General features: G+C 33.0%; 1 protein-coding gene across 1 annotated transcript in view; it reads right to left on the bottom strand.

Moving 5' to 3' along the window:
- CSMD3 (CUB and Sushi multiple domains 3) overlaps positions 1-19154 on the bottom strand; it is a gene marked incomplete at both ends in the record, with an annotated part of 751074 nt that overhangs the window by 582504 nt on the left and 149416 nt on the right. The window contains one exon of the mRNA XM_082307341.1: positions 5877-6071. Coding sequence (XP_082163467.1) covers positions 5877-6071 — 195 coding nt within the window. The remainder of the gene's footprint in view (positions 1-5876; positions 6072-19154) is intronic.

Below are 19154 nucleotides of genomic sequence, written 5' to 3'. Positions count from 1 at the left end.
TGATAATTCTAATATTATAAACATTTATATTTCTGTACCAATTTCCTGGTTCACAACACATCAGTAATGACTTAGAGTAACTTTAAATAATTCAGTAAAGTTTAACCATTACTTTGAATAAAAAGAAATCCATGGATCTAATCACACGTTAAAATTCACTTGGAGATTTCCTATTCTTCAGGCTCAAGTATATTTATTCACTTAAGTACACTGTGTATTTATGTGAAATGACCCTGATAATGAGAACCAGATACTATCCTGAGAATAACACCAATATAACGAGAATAGACAAGTATGGTAGGGTATACTAGAGAGCAATTACAATGCTTTTCATAGAGGCAAAATTTTGATTCTATTGGTTTTAATAATTACACATTTTAAAGATAACTAAAATGAAGAAGTCACTAAGTTCTTTTATTGCAAAAATTCATAGCAACAAAAGGTAATGTAACTGTTCATAAAAAAAGTCATTCATGGTATTATTTTGCAGAGCTTCTGGGCACTGTTTGAAAGCATACAGTGTTCTACTTGAAAACACACAACATATATGTTATATTACTATTTCAATAAAATGGTAGACCTTTTTCATCATTTCTCCTCCCCCCTCCCCCCACAAATCTTAACTTCTCTAATTTTAGGGAATCATCATTGCCATTTGTAGACCATTTACATTTTTTACTGTACGAACCAGAAGAGTGTTGACAATTCTAAGCCACTGATTTATAATGTCCCAAAGAAGATCTGTGGAACAGTCTCTGAAAAATTGCTCATTCATTAGTTGACAAGTCATCTTCATATCTTATATACAAATACATAATTCTACGAAATATTTTTGTTGGTGCCCTGGTTTCAGTTGGGATAGAACTAATTTTCTTAGTAGCTGGTATAGTGCTGTGTTTTGGATTCAGTGTGAGAATAATGTTTATAACACACTGATGTTTTAGTTGCTGCTGAGTAGTGTTTACACTAGTCGAACACTTTTTAACTTCCCATGCTCTGCCAGGTTCACAAGAAGCTGGGAGGCAGCATAGCTGGGACAGCTGACCGAGACTGGCCAAAGGGCTATCCTATATCATATGATGTCATGCTCAGCAATAAAAGCTGGGGGAAGAAGAAGGAAGGAGGGAACGTTCGGAGTGATGGTGTTTGTCTTCCCAAGTACCCGTTACACGTGATGGAGCCCTGCTTTCCTGGGGTTGGCTGAACACCTGCCTACCAATGGGAAGTAGTGAATGAATTCCTTGTTTTGTTTTTCTTGTGTGTGCAGCTTTTGCTTTATCTATTAAACTGTCTTTATCTCAACCCATGAGTTTTCTCACTTTTACTCTTCCAATTCTCTCCCCCATCCCACCAGAGAGGAGTGAGTGAGTGGCTGTGTGGAGCTGAGTTGTTGGCTGGGGTTAAACCACAACAGTTGGTTTTCTTTTTAACTTTCTTTAAATAATGCAACATGTTTTTAATCCAGTCTCACACAGATATACTGGGGCTTTTCCCAAGAATAAGCAGTGACAACTGTTTGTATATAACTGTCTTCAGACAAAAAACTGCTCGCTCCCCATGAAATGTAATTTATTCCTGTCTTCAAGTTGAGACACTTTATTTTCCTCTGCATATATAGTCACTTCCACTGTTTAATGCACTGCATGGCATCAAGTGCAGTACTTTTTGACTTTATCTCCTGCTTTGTTCTCTCCGCAGCCTATAAAGCCCAGCTACAACAAAGACAAAGTCCAAAGTCAGAATCAGCTTATTTACTGCTTATATTACTAGGTTGTATTTGCCACACAGTCATAAAATCTTTTACCTACCTTCAAACAAATTTATCTGTCTGTGAAATGCTTACATTGTTATATGAATATTTCTTGGTAGGTATGTGAAGTTTGATTTCTTGGTTTTTTTTTTTTTTTTTTTTTTTTTTCAAAATTCCGTACTATTATAGGCCTTATAGAAATAGATATACTCCTTCAAGGAAGTGTACCGGAGGGTCTACAAGACTCTTAGGTATACTTTCATTTCATTTGAAGATGCTCTCTGTTTTATCTGACCTAAAACTTACCTCACGTAATTGAAATACGTATTGTCATGTATCTATGTAGTCACAGAATTATAACAGTGACTTGCAATTAATATTGAAAATATTTTAACAGAACTTCTAGAAATACAAACAAAACTATATTCTGTTTTTGAAATTTCTGAATTCTAAAAAAAACAGTTTTAGAATGTAGATTCTTGCAACATCCATTTTACCCTGGAATAGGAAAAGCTTTAGAAATAGAAAAGCCAGAATACTTCTTTGATTATGAAAGTGTCTAATTATTATAACCTTTATAGAATGACAATATTATATATAAATGTAACTATATTTATTAGCCTCAGTAAATTATTCCTAGCTTACTGCATTATGGAGAAACTGCAAGCTGCAACGTTATCTCAGGAGTAGGTGATATGATAAAGCTGCTGTCATGTTTCAGTGTTAAAAACAACCTTATCAAAATTAATTTGTCAGAGAAGATGACTGTATTTAAAAACTAGTAATGGGTTGTGCACAATATAATTGTCTACAAAACAATAAATCCAATTTAGTTTTCTTTTAATAAAGGTATTTTTGCACTTCTAGTAAATCTAATAAAAATGACAGTATTTTAGTGAATATCAGAACATGCAAATAACAGGTGAAAAACTTTGTGCATTCAAACTATGTTCACTCAGAAACAGGATATGAAATAATGCAATTGTTAGGTATGTGCACTGATTTTGCAATACAATCCTATAGAGATTAGTAAAAAAAAAAAAGGAAGCCATTTGAGGAATAACTCTTTTCTTCATGAAAAAAATTTGGCCCAAAAATGTGTAACTTAAAAAAGACAAATATTAGTGTTATGCACCAAATTTAAACCATAAGCATGTAATAGGGTCTCACGTATGGATGTTTGTGGCCATACAAAGCACTGTTGATTCCAATTAAATTCCCTTCATTGAGACATCAATCTATAAGAATTACATTGCTAAAACACAAGCATGACCTCCTCTTGATCTCTTCATTCAAAGTGAAGGCAATGTAAAAGGAATGATCTAAAAAAAATTACTTCCCAAATTTACTTGTTGGGAATTACAAGAGGCAGATGACAATGACATTTACACACAGATGATCTAAAGACATTTATGAGCTTAACTCCACTGATATCCAAGCATGCTGTAAGTTTAGAGCTTTGTTTATTTTATTTTCTATAGGTAAAAACAAACAAACAAACAAACCCAAATTAATACTGAATGAACTATACTTTTGTGCTATTCTTGGGGCTTTTTTCTAACAAATCAGACAATGATATTTCCTAGGTCATGGCACTGAAATACAGTATATTTCCCCAATCGAACTAATTATATTAAAATGCACAACTAGTACATGCATGTCTGGAAGAGACCTGGCTGTCTACCAAAAACCAGTAGTCAAGTTGTTTAGTGTTGAGAAAAATTAATTCCTACACATATACTCTCAAAATTACACACCACTTCACTTGTTTTTCTCAGGATTCTATGTTTTATATGAACTGACCATCGGTAGGGAACAGTAAGACATTTATCAGAGGAATTCTTTAAAGATGAGTGTTTAATCAAAGTGAGTCTCCATAGCAAACAGGGAGAAAGAGATAAGATGCTCATTAGTGGGTAATCACCTTTAGCAACCTTCTGCAAAATTCTGTGTTGGTTAATTGCATTAGACAAAATTAGGACAAATTCATTAGAATGGAACCACAAAGGTCTTTGTAAGAAATGCAAAGTTAGATGTTTCTGATATCAAACATAGACTCATAGAAGGAACTATTGAAAATAATTAGTTAAATTTTTTGTCAAACATAGACCAAAAATACCTTAACAATAATTTGGTACATTACATTAAGCCTTTAAGCCATTATGCCTGATGTTAAAACTTAAATCAAGAATCTATCACATTCCTAGGTTGTGTTTCTGTAATTCGTAATCACTGCTATTAAAATGTGTACCTTGGGTTTTTTTTTTTATTTTTTATTTGTCAAGCTTTTACCCCTTAGATTCTTCACTGCTGTTGATTAGAGCATCATCTTGTCCAAAAAATATTTCCCTTCTGTATGAGTTTCTGCAGTAAATCAAGTCACCTCTTCATCCTCTTTCACATACACTGAAAAGTTTGATTTCCTTCAGTCTCTAGACAAAATGACAATTTTGAAACCTAACAGAACATGTTTCCTGTTTTTCTGAATCCTTTCCAATTTGTCAACTCTATTTTGCCCTAGAGAGTGATACTATTCAGATAATGACCTTTCTAATAATGAATAAATAAAATATGTTTTTCATATTCTTATGTCATAATCTTCTGCTTCACACTAAAGTTGTGTTTTACCACAGGACTACTTTGGGAGCTTATCATTCCAATTCAAATTTACACTGTATATTTTCACATTCCCTTGGAATAAAAACAAAATCTATCCAAAGTTCTACTGAAAAACATTGTATCAAAAGAAAGCATGTGTAACACTGTAACTGTGACGACTGACTGGCAAGCTGAAGCATCAGATCCAAGTTTCTCATCTTCCTCATTTAAGAGTACAATTTTTTTATGCCAATTCATTTCAAAATTGGTAGATCAAGAATTTGAACAGTGGTCTACTATGAAGTCCATTAGCCTTCTACTTTGTTACAAATGTAAGTTCTGTGCAAGTTAACATATTCTTATCAAACCTTTTTTAAGATTATTTCCACAAACAAAATCTGGATTAAAGCCTTGATTGTGTATCTTCTTCATTATTAGCTATCATTTTTCTGGGAAGTAGGAGGGGAAGATTAGGGAGTTATAAATAATTTTGTAAGAAAATAGTATTATTAGTAATAACTGTATTTTCTTCAAGATCATGGACAAACATATTAAACAGCTCTAAGCCAAGAACAGGAAACAACAGAATGGTACTTCCAATGATACATATTTCTGATATATAACTACTTTTTTGTGGTACTGGTTAACCAGGTGATAGCCTAATTGAATTTTGATTTTTCTTTTTAAATTGGAAATTTATCAGCATGATAATTTCAGTTGGAATGTTTTTGTATCCCGTAAAGACTGTATCAATTTTTTTAGACAAATGTAAATGTTACATTCTGTAAACTTAACCTGTGAATCCAGAAAAGGATCTCAAGCTTGCCTGACATAACAGCGTTTACTATCTTTATTGTATTTGGTTGTGTATAGTAGTGATAGTTTCTCCATTTTATCAGCTTACCTCCTTTCATAACTCTGCAAATATTATTTCTCTCTAATAATCTCAGAAAATAAGATTTACCCATAAAACAGGATTCCCTACTACTGTTATATTTCTAATGTGAGCAAGGGAAAAGGATTTGACTTACAATATTTGTTAGAATACAAGGGATAGCCTATATAGAAATCTTAAGATATCAAATCGGACAGAGAAAGAGAGGAAGTCCCTCTAACTCATGTTTTGGTAGTTTCAAACTTCTATTTGCTCAATATCCAAGTTGTTACTTGACAAAAGGTCAGTCCTTAGGAAGTATTAATGAATCCCAAGTTTACATTCCCATAGCTGTAAACATGTTGAACATAGACATTTATATCCTACTTATTACTAGGTTTCTAGTTCTTATTTAATTACATATATTTTAAAATAAATGAGAAATACCATTTTAATAGAGTATTGACTTAAAAATTAGTAGGTGCCTATTCTGAGATACACTATATATATGAGCAAGAGATCAAAATATTCATGAAGGCTTTTCTTTCTTTAATCACAGTCTAAAAGTTAATAATTAAAACAGAGATTTAAAGTTGTTTATACTAATAAATATAACATATATATTTGAGAACATTACTGTAGCATTTCTCTTACCTCTACAGATAGGAACAGGGAAGTCCCACGATGCCGTATTCACAGAGTTAGCTATGCAAGTAAGCTGAGGGTGGCCATCCAAAATATATCCAGTTACACAGCTGTATCGGATTTTGTCACCAACATCAAATCTTGTACCGTACAAGATACCCTTTGGTGGAACTCCTGGATTGCCACAGGAACTACTCTGTAATTCTGGAGAAGATGTATTTATTATTACATATAATGTTTTTATAAATCAATACTGCATTTTGCTGAAGAATATAGAACACATGAATTATGGCAACTTTGGGCAGATATTGTGTTTTCATGTATATTATACAACTCTTAACAGTGAAAAGCCATTGCTGACTTAGTCTATTAAGTATCTGCTTATGTACGCACATATCCAAAGGTAGAATATTATACGAAAATGAGCACGAGGTTTTCCTTAAGGTCCAGCTATAGATATATTCATATATTTTTCTTAACTGATAGCAAAGAACTCATTACATAGGAAGAGGAAACAAAGGAACTTGATATATTTCTGACTCTTAAGTTATATAAATGCAAAACAATAAACAAAACTGTAATACAGACATAAAAGAGCATCAGATTCAAATCAACAAAAATTTGGAAGAATAAATAAAAATACTCAAGACAGAACACTAGGAGAAGGTTTTAACAAATGTAAGCCTGAGAAAGAGCAGAAAGCTGTGGAATGAATTTAATAGATTTTAGATAATGAGGCAAAAGTGATGAGATACAGTGGGTAACTGATTTCTGAGCAAAGAATTGGTTAATTTAAACATATGGAATACCGTAGATCTGGGTGACTTTTACTCTAATGCAGAGTTTTAAACCATTGAGAATCCAAAATGAGTTGTGGCTCTGCTGTTAGTTTGATCTCTGAGGACATTAATTAGAGTTCAGTTTTACTAGGTGGTACCAACACTCCAACTGTGTACCCTTTTTGTTGATGTTTCAGCATCATAAATAGCTTCATTACAACATTTCCCATCATTTACTGCTGAAATCCTTTAGTTAACGGACATAGAAAGATAGATTTTGTACAAGTGTGACCAAAAGAGGTTTCATAATCTTATCCTGAGCTCTTCAAAGCTTGTACCAAGTATACTTACCTGCCTAATGTTAACAGGGAAGAGGCAAATCAGATAAACCTGTACTTGGATTCATAGCAAATTTCCCTAATCTACAAAGTAAGGAAACAAGATGGAAGAACAGAAGGGTATATATGCATTGTCTTAATTTCTTTTCCTGAGTTCCATGTGACTAAATTATTCTTCTGCATTCTTCTGCACATGCTCATGAGTGTGTGCACATAGGCACACACATATCTATCTATCTATATATTAACATATTTAAATATAGTATGGAAAAAATAATTTGAACTGTTATAGTAGCTTTCAGTTAAAGAAAAAAGGTATAAATGGTTATCAAAACAAGCAGTATGGCTTATGAGATACGTTACATTGTCAAAATTCCATGCCAAGAACTGCCAAGAACTAGGATATATTGTTCACATATTATGTAACATAATAACTATGTAACAGTTATTAAAAGTAATAATCCATTATAGTCATATATATATATGCTATACATGTCTATTCATATATATGCTATATATAAAATATATGCTAACAATGTGTTAATCTGCAAGACTTGCTGTACCAATCATGTTTTGATGTATGTTAAATATGCTGATTAGTTGCTGATGTTGTTGCTGCTATTGCTTTCTTTTTCTTACGTAATAAACTCTGTGGAACTGGATTTGACTTTCATTGCCTTGCACAAGGACACAGCACAGAAGTAAGAAGAAAGCCTGTCTCGTTTTGGTCACTTCAAAGCTCACCTAAATGGCTGATATTCTTACTACTGCTTTATCAAGCTAAGTGTTCTGTCCTCCAACAAAACTCCCCGTCCTCAAATCTGCTTGCAAGCTTTTCAAAGAAGGCAATGCTGTAGTTGACTCATGCATATTTTTTCAAAGGAATTTCTCTTAAATCCGTTAAAGGTTTTCAAGGCCACCCCAGTTATTACGTATCATCATAGCATGTCAAAATAGAGGTAGGAATATCATCCTGTAGATTTTTGTTATCTTATGAATCATATTATACTAACTTGAAAAGTCTACCTGTACACAGTGGTTTTATTTTCAACTTCTCCAAGAAGATGAAATCTTTCAGAGGCCTGTATATCTTAGTACTTTGTAAAAAGGTCACAAAAAGATTCCCTGTCTTTTCAAATGAAGAATATAAAGATTAGTGATGCCTTTAACACTCACTGCCTAAATTGCTTACTTTAATCTTACTGCTGTCCATCAAGAATTACCAACAAGGGCAATATATTCTTATGAAATTATATTTTAAAGCATTAATTAAAAACCACCCTCCTTCTAAACCAAAACTCATTTTCCAGTTGCAATACTATATGACTCATCTAAAAAGAATACTTGGCATTTTCCATTAACTTTTTAATATTATGGAAGTGTCTAGTGTGCATATTACTACTTCTAACCCTTCAAGTATTTTCGTTCCTGATTTTAGATAATAAAGTAGAAAATAAATTGTACAATTTAAAATACATTAGTTTCTTCTGTGAGTATTTTCATTTTGAACATATACGAGTGCATTATTTTGAGGGGCGGGTGTGTAATTCACCAAGTAACTGCATTAGTCTTCTTTTATAGGTAGTACCTGTTTTCAAAGTGATTGTGACACTGTACTACCAACTCCCTGCCATTTAAAACAATGGATTGTTACCTTGAGATTGTCATCTGCCGGGGAACACAGGAATTGCCAAACTAGATTGTAATTTTTGTTCACCTCTGCACAGATTCTTGTCTTCAGTGACATTCTGATATTCAGTTATGATATAAACCATGGGAAAGTATTTCCTTTTAAATTTGCCACACTGTAATTTGGTTGAACTTCTCCTTGTTCATGTACTCTGAAAATAAGCATAATTGAATTTTTTACACCATCCTACTTTTTTTACATTTTTATTGTGTGTTGTTTCTCATGTCCTTTTTAAAGCAAGCTGTCCCAATTGTTTCAATCTCTCTCCAAGTAAGAATTTTCTTTGTCCTAGATTTAATTGTCAGTTATCTCTGAACTCATGTGCATTGTTTGCTTGTGCAAAACCAAAATGCTTTCTTAAATCAATATTCCACCTGTAAGCAAAGCACATTTGAACTTATTTGTCCTCTATTTTTTTTACATAATGATAAAACACTGAGATCAAAATACTCTTCAATGCTTTTCAGTAAGTTTCTATTTCATTAATTCCTATTAGCATCAATGGAAATTCGGTTCAAAGACTGTGGGTAAAATATGCCTCAGAGAGTTCTGCTTAACAGGAATGGACACATTCCTTTAAAGAGTTTAATTAGCAGAAATTCAGCCACTTATAAATACTAATTAATAAGCTATTCAAATTAAATCACGTTAAATATAATTTCTTTGTGACAGTACTTTCAAAAATAAGGCTGGCAGAAGCTGAGACTCTCTCACAGCATTCACTCAAGGAGAACCAAGTCATAACCAGATACGGAAATTTCAAATTTACTTTCTTCTTATTCAGATTTTAAGTCAGAAATTTTTTCTTTTATGTTATTTATAAAATCAAGTGTAGCACCTGTCCTCCCTAAACTGTTTAAGCATGAAATTTATAACTGATGACCAAATATCCAGAACAAGTATTTGCAAATATTCCAGTAAAAAATGTATTTGTCATATGATTGCATTGCATCCAGCTCAGTGGAAACTATTTGTACTTCCTCTGCTAAAGATTAATGTTCTTCACACACTAAATCTGATATTAGAAACTTAGGAACATACAGAATTTTGTCTTTTTTTAAAAGGTTGATGCATATCTTTATTGCAGTTTTTGTTCACAGCTATTACAAATCATTATGATCCCATTTTTCACAAACTAAAGTGAGAAACACTGTCAATATCAAATATATATCTTGAAAAACTCATTGAAAAACCTATGAAATATCCCAACAGAGGCTAATATTTGTTTTATTTATTACTTTTAAAATTGAATACTCCTGGTATCCCTACACTGTCAATTTGGATATCTTCCTGTATTACTGCATGTCACTAGTCCTGGACTGCTTGTTCACTCATGTCTACTATTCCAAACAGTAATTCCTCTGTCAGACAAACCCAAGTATGGTCCAGGGAATACGCCACTCTAGGGACCACCCCATCTGTCTTTTGGGACAGGACTTGGTGTAACTGGAAACACTAGAACATGGCTGCACACAGATATCCCTTGGAAAAGCAATGCATATGTATTTTGTCTTATTGACAAGCAAGAATGCTTTGGTATTGAAGACTCAAAACTGATTTCAGAAGTGCTACATGCAGTCTGTGTGTGGGTATAATGACTGCTATACATCTCAAGGGTCCCAGGTATTAGGAAATACGATACATTTGTAACAACATGAAGTAGCCTGAAATTCAGTTGTCCAAAATTCACCTATATCAAATCTTGCAATGGTTTATTTTAGTTGCACATAGTTTTCCAAAGGTTTTAAAACCTAAAAAAGTAACTTAGACGCATAATTTCTACCTCATAATATTTTGCTTTCTTTCTCAAAATGTATATTTTGCTTACTTTACTTTCTATTCTGTCCTCATTCACATTGCTCTGAATACATGAGTAAGCATGGTCTAGATTTAGATATGAAAGGGAATAGAAGAATTAACTGATGAGTATAGAAATATCATTGTCTTCCTACATGTATATTGAAATGTACATGTACATACCTGTCCTACTTGAGTTTACAGAGTGAGGGAAACCACAAGAAAAATTTGGAGTAGGCAATATCAGTGCAGTGAAGGAAAAAAATAAAAACTGAATATCTCAGTGGCATTTACCTGCACAAACATGTATGATTCAGAGAGCAAAGAAAGAGACATTAGAAATGAATGCTTTGAAAGATCTACCATAAGCAATACAGATTTATTAAAACAGAGATTAAATGACAAAAATCCTCTCCCCCAAAATCCAGGTCTCTCTTTTGTAGTAATTCAACAATAAATGTGATTATTCCTTGATTCCAACAGATCTCTGACCTCAAGATACAAGTGCAGAATGAAGATGACTTCTGAAATTCACATTTTTTTCACAGCAGTAATAGAAATAACAGTTTGTCTAACAGTCAAAATTTCTCTAAAGTTTTTCTTTTGCTTTCTGCATTTTATGTGGGTCAATCAGAAGAGACTGTCATATTCTAGTATCTATCTATAAATAGGTAAGCAAGAGGAAGTGTGAGAAAGATTTATTTTTTTTCCCTAAAGGAAAACAAGGTAAAACATGCTTGTTGGTTTTTGTTTTTTTTTTTTCCTCCTGTTCTTAGTTGCTCTTTCTTGATAGACAAATATCTTTGTAATAGTAACCTCACTGAGGGTCTCTACTGTTCACTAAAGATAATACAGCTAATTACATTGCATAGGTTCTTACCTATTTTTTAATGAATGACATAATTTTGCTTTTTTCTTCCCTTTGAAATTATTTTCATGCCAAAAACTGACAGAGGAACTTGATTATCTGAAGTAAAGCCACTGATTAATATAAAAGTGTCTTTTAAAACTGTGTCCTGAAGGAACTTTAAATGTAGATTTTTATACTACGTTTGATTTTGGTTCTAAGTACATTGAAACAATCACTGCATTTGCCTTCTTTACAAGTAACATAAGAATGTTTCTATTTATAGCATTAAAGTCATATGTTATTTTTATAGGAACAAACTCGTTTCAGCATTAAGTAAATTAGAACGGCATAAATACAATTCTTCTACAAGCAAGAGAGAACAGGATCAAGAAGTACAGAAAAAAAACCTCCATGACATGTGAAGGAAATAAGTGATAATTGTAGTACTGTAGTAACATTGATACAATGAGCATGACAAATGTAATACAAGAAACAGTCCAAGGTTTGCAATACATTCCCTTCACATGCAATACACTGTTCAAGATATCTCTTTAAATCAGCTGGAGACACAGAACAGCACTAGAGAGCTGAAAGACCATGCAAAAAGGCAATGGCAGTCACTGATTTTGCCATATGACAGCATAATCCAGCACCAAGTGAAATCAACAGAAAGATGACTATAAGCTTCAGTAGATCTGACATTTCCCCATCAGACACACTTCTAAAGTGTTACCTGAAGAGAATGACAAACAGGTAAAGACCGAATAGTTAGCTAGGACAGCTGTACAGTTAACAGCACCAGCCAACCTTATTTGCCTTTACCAAATTCCACCTGACTTTGATTAAAGCTTTACTTGCAGTAAATTCCTGTACAGCTGCTGAGGGCACCAGTTAAACCCTGAGTATGGCTGGAAGGTAAATTCACATAGTGCATGGACTGAGAAAGACCATTGGAGACTACATGAAGTTTTGGAATGGGTGTAGAGTTGCTAGTGTGGCAGAGATTGCTCCATCCACACTATTTTGAAAGTATTCAACATTATCAGTATAGTCCAAAACCTGAGGTACTGTATCTGCTACATGTGGTGGTTGTTCAGCTTGCCGGGTGGATGAAGCCCAGACAGATGCACCCTGTCTGCCATGCAATATCTGTGTAGATATGCCCATATATGAGTCATAACAGGATCGTTCCATTTAGACTGCAGTGATTCTGAGCACTTTTTTGGCATAGCTGTATTCTTTAGGCAGCTGGGAACAGGCTGTTTTAATTACAGAGCAAAGATTATTTCAGAGCCCAGGACAATCAAAAATAAAAAATAATTTGACACTTGAGCACTGATAGGTGTTGCTACTTAGTGAATTGACTCTTAAACTGTTATGAAGGCTAATCTGAAAGATTTATGGTTTAAATGGTTATAAACTAGAGACTGACTAGTCTTAAAAAGAAAGTATGCAACAGGTCTTCCAGCTTCCTGTTGGCAAAGGTCATCTGAACTGATCAGTATATAGTCTGAGGATAGATACACGTGTCCATGGCTAACCAACCATGCCTCATGTCTGACTTATTAGCCAAGGTTTCCCCACCACAGGCCTTCTTCACAAATTGTGTCTTAACATTGAAGGCAGAGAACTTCTGGTAAGTTGAACTTTTTAACTTGTTTTTAAAAAAAAAAGAGAACAATTATTTCTGCTACAGTGGATCACTCAGGGTTTAAAACTGGAATTTAAAGTATAAGGTGTGGATATGAGATGTGTCATGGACATATCACTAGATAGTGACATAAAAGGGCACAAAGAAAATCAGTTTTCTTCTCATGAAAGGAACTTCAACACATGAGAACTGGGCACTAGGTGGCACCTGAAACATTCAGAGCTATTGTATGACCTGGCAGAGTAACAAACATTCCCTTCCGTATATATCAGTGGTAACATAGAATTCCAATTTTTTTATATATATTACATATGTTTGATATATGTATGTGTTGGTATATATATGTGTATATATAGAATTACTGTTAGAAGAACAAATGTCTGATGAAATTAGATCACTTCATCGACTACCTGCTTCTTTTTCTCAAGGGACTTGCTGTCTCTTACAGTGAAATTTCAGTCTGGTTTCCACCTTTATTGCTGGTATGAAGGATTCTTTAACAACATTGTTTATAAAAAACATGTTTACAAAGTTAGAGGTATATCCCTGTAGCTATTTTCTAAATGTTTCTAGTTTAGCCATTTTGACAAAAGAAAGGTGGGCCTTAATTCTTTAATTTAGTTTTCATTTAGAAAGTTTTATGGTTTAGAATTTTCTTTTAGAAGATTGAATTGTTATTGCCTCCAAAATCTGTACCACAGTTGTTTTTCCAGCATCGCCATATGTTGATAGAATTAATGTCCTTACTGTATGTGATGGCAAAGGGTCATACTCCGCCTTCTGGGATGTCGTGAAGACATTATCAAACTCTTCAGAGGTCTTGTCTTTTTGTATATTTCATAATGAATCTCAACTGGCAGGTTGAGACTGCTGCTCAATAGGTAGGATATGTAGCTGTTAGGCAGTGCCTTTGTTTAGTCAAGACTAATTGCTGTAATTACTTTTCTAAATGTTCTTATCATATCCTTTCAAGAGAATATCTTCTTTAGAAAACATGAATTTTTATCCTTTTATGTGTCTCAAGGTCTCAGCACATCACATGAAATTTTAAATCCTTAAACCAAGCTTCCTTTTAAAATATTTTCATTAATGCTTCATGATGCACCAACACATATTTCACACTATGTATGGATATGATACAGCTTATTCAGTTAGCCATTTTTTATTATATTGCATAGGTGTCATTAATATGTATTCATACTCTCAAGGGTATAAATTTGTGGTAACATATAAATAAATGTAAAGTAAAAATATTACATTCTCAAATACAACATGTCCTATTGTGACTTAAAATATTTTTATCAAAATTCTGAAATAAAATCTCCATTCCATATGAGGATGGAAGTGTAATCCCTTCTCTTTACATCAAACTGTACTCAAGGATCCTGCATTCAGAATATAGCTGAAAACACTGCTGATACATTAAGCAAGAGAAAGTTTATAATTAATAGTGTACAACTAGTAAAACTGGTTTATTTTGCTCATTCTTCTTTATGATATGACTCAGAAATATATCAAAAATGCAGATCTTGCATAATAAAGTGCTATTCTCAGAGTCATTTTTCTAAACTACTACTTTTAAGGTTTGAAGCAGATAGCTACCTAATAAAGTCATTTTTATTAGAAAAGGTCTCTTTGGTTAATGTTCATCTCAGGTACAATATGAATTTTTCATTAAAAATGTCCAGACATGAGAACATTTAAAAATTCTGGGTCAAGGATATATGCATGATTCTGCTTTTAATGGTACTTACACTGATAATTTCACAGTGCTGAATTGCATTATGGCCGAATGACTCTACTGCATAAGGTGAAATAATACAAAACCACTGATCTTGTCCAAATTACTTACATGATGATTCATTAACTAGGAAAGACAATGTGATCAAATTAATGGATAATAATGTTAATAAATAAACATCTGCAACAGCCCATTCATCAAGAGCAAGCACAAAACCTTTGAATAACTTATATTCCATAAAACATTGTTTACAACTCAGTGCTGAGCTGTGCACCCACAATATTGTACCTTCCAAAACAGTCAGCTTTCCACATGGGAAGAAAAGCACATTCTACTCCGAACACAAAATCATTAAATCTGCTTTTTCCATCTACTCCACCTTTCCTTTTCACTTTTAGTAAGAATTCCCAGATGTCCTTCACTTCGGAAGCAGTTATCTGTAACTGTTATTTTATTTCAGCATTATGCTATTATTTTTCTTTTGCAAGAATTAACATTAATGCTGGTGTTCAGTATTCTATTATCACCTTCGTTGCATGGACTTGTGCATTTCTTAGGCAACATCTCTCAAGCCTCAAAATTTGTGTGCTTTGCCTTATGCTGGAGGCAAGTTCCCTGGCACATTTGGGAAAATGTTTCCAGAATTCTCAAGCATGGAACAATGAAAGTAGTGTATTTTCTGATGAAACGTATGATTTCCCTACGCAGGAATAATTTAAAATATCTGAAAAAAGAAAGAGCTTTCAAGCTGAATATGTGCCAGCATTCTTCTATTAGCAAGTATCACTTGGCATAGGGGGAACTGCTTTATATAAACTGTCCTTTGTGGGGCTTGGTGAAAAGTGCGTAATTTTTTTATTTTTTTTTTTTTCTAATAGTGAAAAAGTAAATAAGATAGTAATGCACATGATTCAGTACACTATTGCCTCTGGGCTATGGACTATTATGAGTATCTTTTTTTTTTTTCAGAGATTTTAAAATCAGAAAGGGCTATTTGTAATTTCTAGTCTGAGTCCTGCAGGAGTAGAGAACAGTTTCCTTTATTATTCCTGCATCTGCAAATTCATGCGACATAGACATATTAACTTTCTTCCTTCAAAGTCTTCTTTTTTAACCAATATAAGCTTGAAGTCATATAGCCAGCCTTCCTTCGAATCATGTTAGCAGCCAGAATAACAGCTACTTTTATCCCCATCCCTTCAGATTACCTGTGGTGGGTCATTCCTCTCTTGACTGATCTGTTGTTGGAATGAGTAGAAATGGTCATAATTTGAGGGGAGAGAAGGGTTTATCATTAAAATAACTCAAGGTTTGAATTAACTTGTCATTAAACATCTGTGTAGGGCACTGTTTCTCTGGTCATCTCTACATGACAGGTTAGTACTGAAACAGTCATGCCAGTCATGTCTCTGAACTTACTGGTATTTCTATATTGAGAAATTGCTTGAACACCCCCCCTTTGGCTTCTACTTTTAAATACTTTAAATATTCTCTGCTTTTATTGAGAAAAAGAAAAATGTTCTAGGAAAAGATAAGTTTAATAGCCTGCTGCAGTCCTGCACAAATCACTGTTTGACAGAGCTTATGAAGTGTTCGTTGTGGTGCTAACTCACTGAAAGATCATATATCTTATAGAGATCTTTGCAAAACTTCTTTAAGGAGTGACAGATTGGTATGTTAGAAGAGTTAAACAGTGTCAAAGAAATATATGTTATACAAGTAGGCTGTTAGCACAGTGTGAAATGACAAGGAATATGCAGAAATGTATCCTCATGTCTATATCTGACATGTTCAATCATGTGATATAGAATTCTACTTTAATGTATAAGGAGAAAAAAAATTATAAATGTCGATGAACAAAAAATATTTTCAGCATTAATTTTCCATTTTTGGTGGAAAGACGCTAACGAACTGACGAATGTTCCAGTTTGATTCCCACTCCTTTTTCCCCTGCAAAATAAGACGAATAAGGAGGAGAAAGATCCATTTGTTACTTTGTTTCTCAACAAATTTAAAAAGATTTGTTATCATTCAGGGAAAAAGTCTGTTTTCATCAGACAAGTTTGTGATAACTGGAGCACTTTTGCAATTAACGTTGACTTGCTTATCAGATGTTTACCATATTAATGTACTGGCTAAATGTAAATAGAACTTCTTAGTTTGTGTCTCAGCACTCTGAATGCTCAATCCAGCATTCAGTTGTGATAATTTTGGCAGTGAACTTTCTGGATGTTAATGATGGCTCAACTAACTAATACAAATCAGTATATGAATGTCTGGAAATCCTGAAAAACTTTTCTTCTTTATCAATTATACCTAATCAAATATTTATTAACAGACATATGACACTTCCTAGACAGGACTACAGTGTTGATGTGACTTTTGTAGTGTCTACCTTGTTTCAAGGAAAATCCAGCAAGTCTTCATTATGACATATTTTCTTTCCTTTACATATTTGTTATATTAAGAAAAATGAAAATTGAGTTAACCCTTAGTTAGATTAGATTAGTGTGTTTATATAAGCTGAAATTTATGATTATACTTTTGTGTCTCTCTTTCTGCAGTAGTTTATTCCATTTTAAATCTCTCACTTATTTAAGTCCTGTAATGTTCTGCCTTCTCTTACATTAGCAACTTTTGCACAAAGATACTGGGAATATGCAGGGACATAAGAAACCAATGTATAATCTCTTAACTGGAATCAGTATGTGTATTTCAACTTTCATATGTTATTTTTACAAGAGGATTTAAGTATAAAGTCTACAGTTATGATAGAGTTGACTACTGTAAAAAGATAGCAAAACCTAAATTAATCAGATCTACAAAGTGGAGAAAATTGGAGATTAGCATGTCAAATTTATATTGTGATCCTCCTTGTTCATAGTTTTAAAAAGCATTTTTCAATACAGTTGAGAAAGCTTCAGGGTTAACCGTTATACTTTAGTTCTGTAACATACCGAAAATGAGATTGAGAGTAGTGAATAAAAATCCTTACTTGTTTATAATTTTTTATTTGCTTTGTGAAATAAAAAATATTTTGAAACACATAATGATTCCCTAAAATCAGGATTACAACTCTCCTTAGAAGCTGTTTCATGAAGGATGATATTATTGACATTGGTACATTGCTGTTATAAGTAAAGCCTTCTCCTCAAATACTGCAATTTATGGGATTACTTAGTTATTAAAACTTTTGAGTTATTTAGTTGTTTGAACAAAACCTTAACTATGTGAATAGATACTCAAGTTCCAGATGACTAAGGACTTACTGTTCTTGGTAATGAAGATTATGACTGAATAAAGAAATAAAACTTTTTATTATTATTATTTCCTATATTTCTCTGTATTTGTTGTATTTAGATACTTATTTTAAAGTTAAAGATAAGAGAAAATGACTCAGGCATAGTTTGTTTTCTGGGAATAGACAAGTCAAATGTACTTTTGTTTATGCAAAGCAAAATTTTGGTATATTCATTTGTCTTGGAAAAGTATATTAATTTCTCTGCAGTCCTTTTTACTTCAGTCTTTACTGAGATCAGTCTGGGGATGGTGATAAATATGGAAAACAATCCACGGAACCCCTCAAGAATTTCACTGCATCATCAACTGCATGAAATTCTGCTTGCTCTTCGAAAGTCAGTGCTGTTTTCAGCATTACAGTCCTCTGGCTCATAGATGGAACTTGAATTCCAGGTATCAGCAGTGTACAGAAATGCCAGTTATTGTTTATAACTACAACTATTTTCAATTTGTACATGTCAGAGTATGAAATGACATTGAAGTGGTCTTTTTTCACCTCAGAATTGGACTAAAGGTCAAGTTTTTAACAAGGGATTAGAAATGGATGTCAAGGCAATCTTAAATACATAGCAATCCATATATCAAGTTCAAGAAATCAAACTAAATCAGTTCAATTCCTACTAAAAACCTTTCCTAAATGTCACTCACTACTGATCGATAGTGAATCCATTCTATAAATTTTAGTCCTGGCTAATACTGGATCCATTTGAAAGACCTGTTAATAATTACATCATCTTCACTTTACAATCTTTTTCATATTTCCACAACTTAAAATTCTTTAATTCACGGGATCCTGATTGCTTCCAGTTTAAGAAAGAGTGCTTTCATTTAAACATCTCCCTGCCTTTAACAACTGAAATATGCATACATAATATGTGGAGTATATAACAGCCATGCTTCACAACACAAGCTTTCCTTTTGAACATTAACCAACTAGAACTTTTTTCCAACAAGGTATCATCTGTCAAAACAACAATAAAAAAAAAAAAAAAATCTCATTTATGAAATAAATCCATACATCCATATGTTCATATCCTCTCTTTCTCGTATTATCATTTTTGGTTATCTATTTTCTGCTGTGAAAACCACACTAGCTTCATGTAATTTTAGATGATTCTAAGTTATCTGAGTCAACATGTTC

The sequence above is a fragment of the Platalea leucorodia genome (genome assembly GCF_965183815.1).
Source record: "Platalea leucorodia genome assembly, chromosome: 1".
Lineage (NCBI taxonomy): Eukaryota > Metazoa > Chordata > Aves > Pelecaniformes > Threskiornithidae > Platalea > Platalea leucorodia.
Note: the sequence above shows the minus strand (reverse complement) of the source record. Positions and strands in the feature narration are given on the sequence as shown.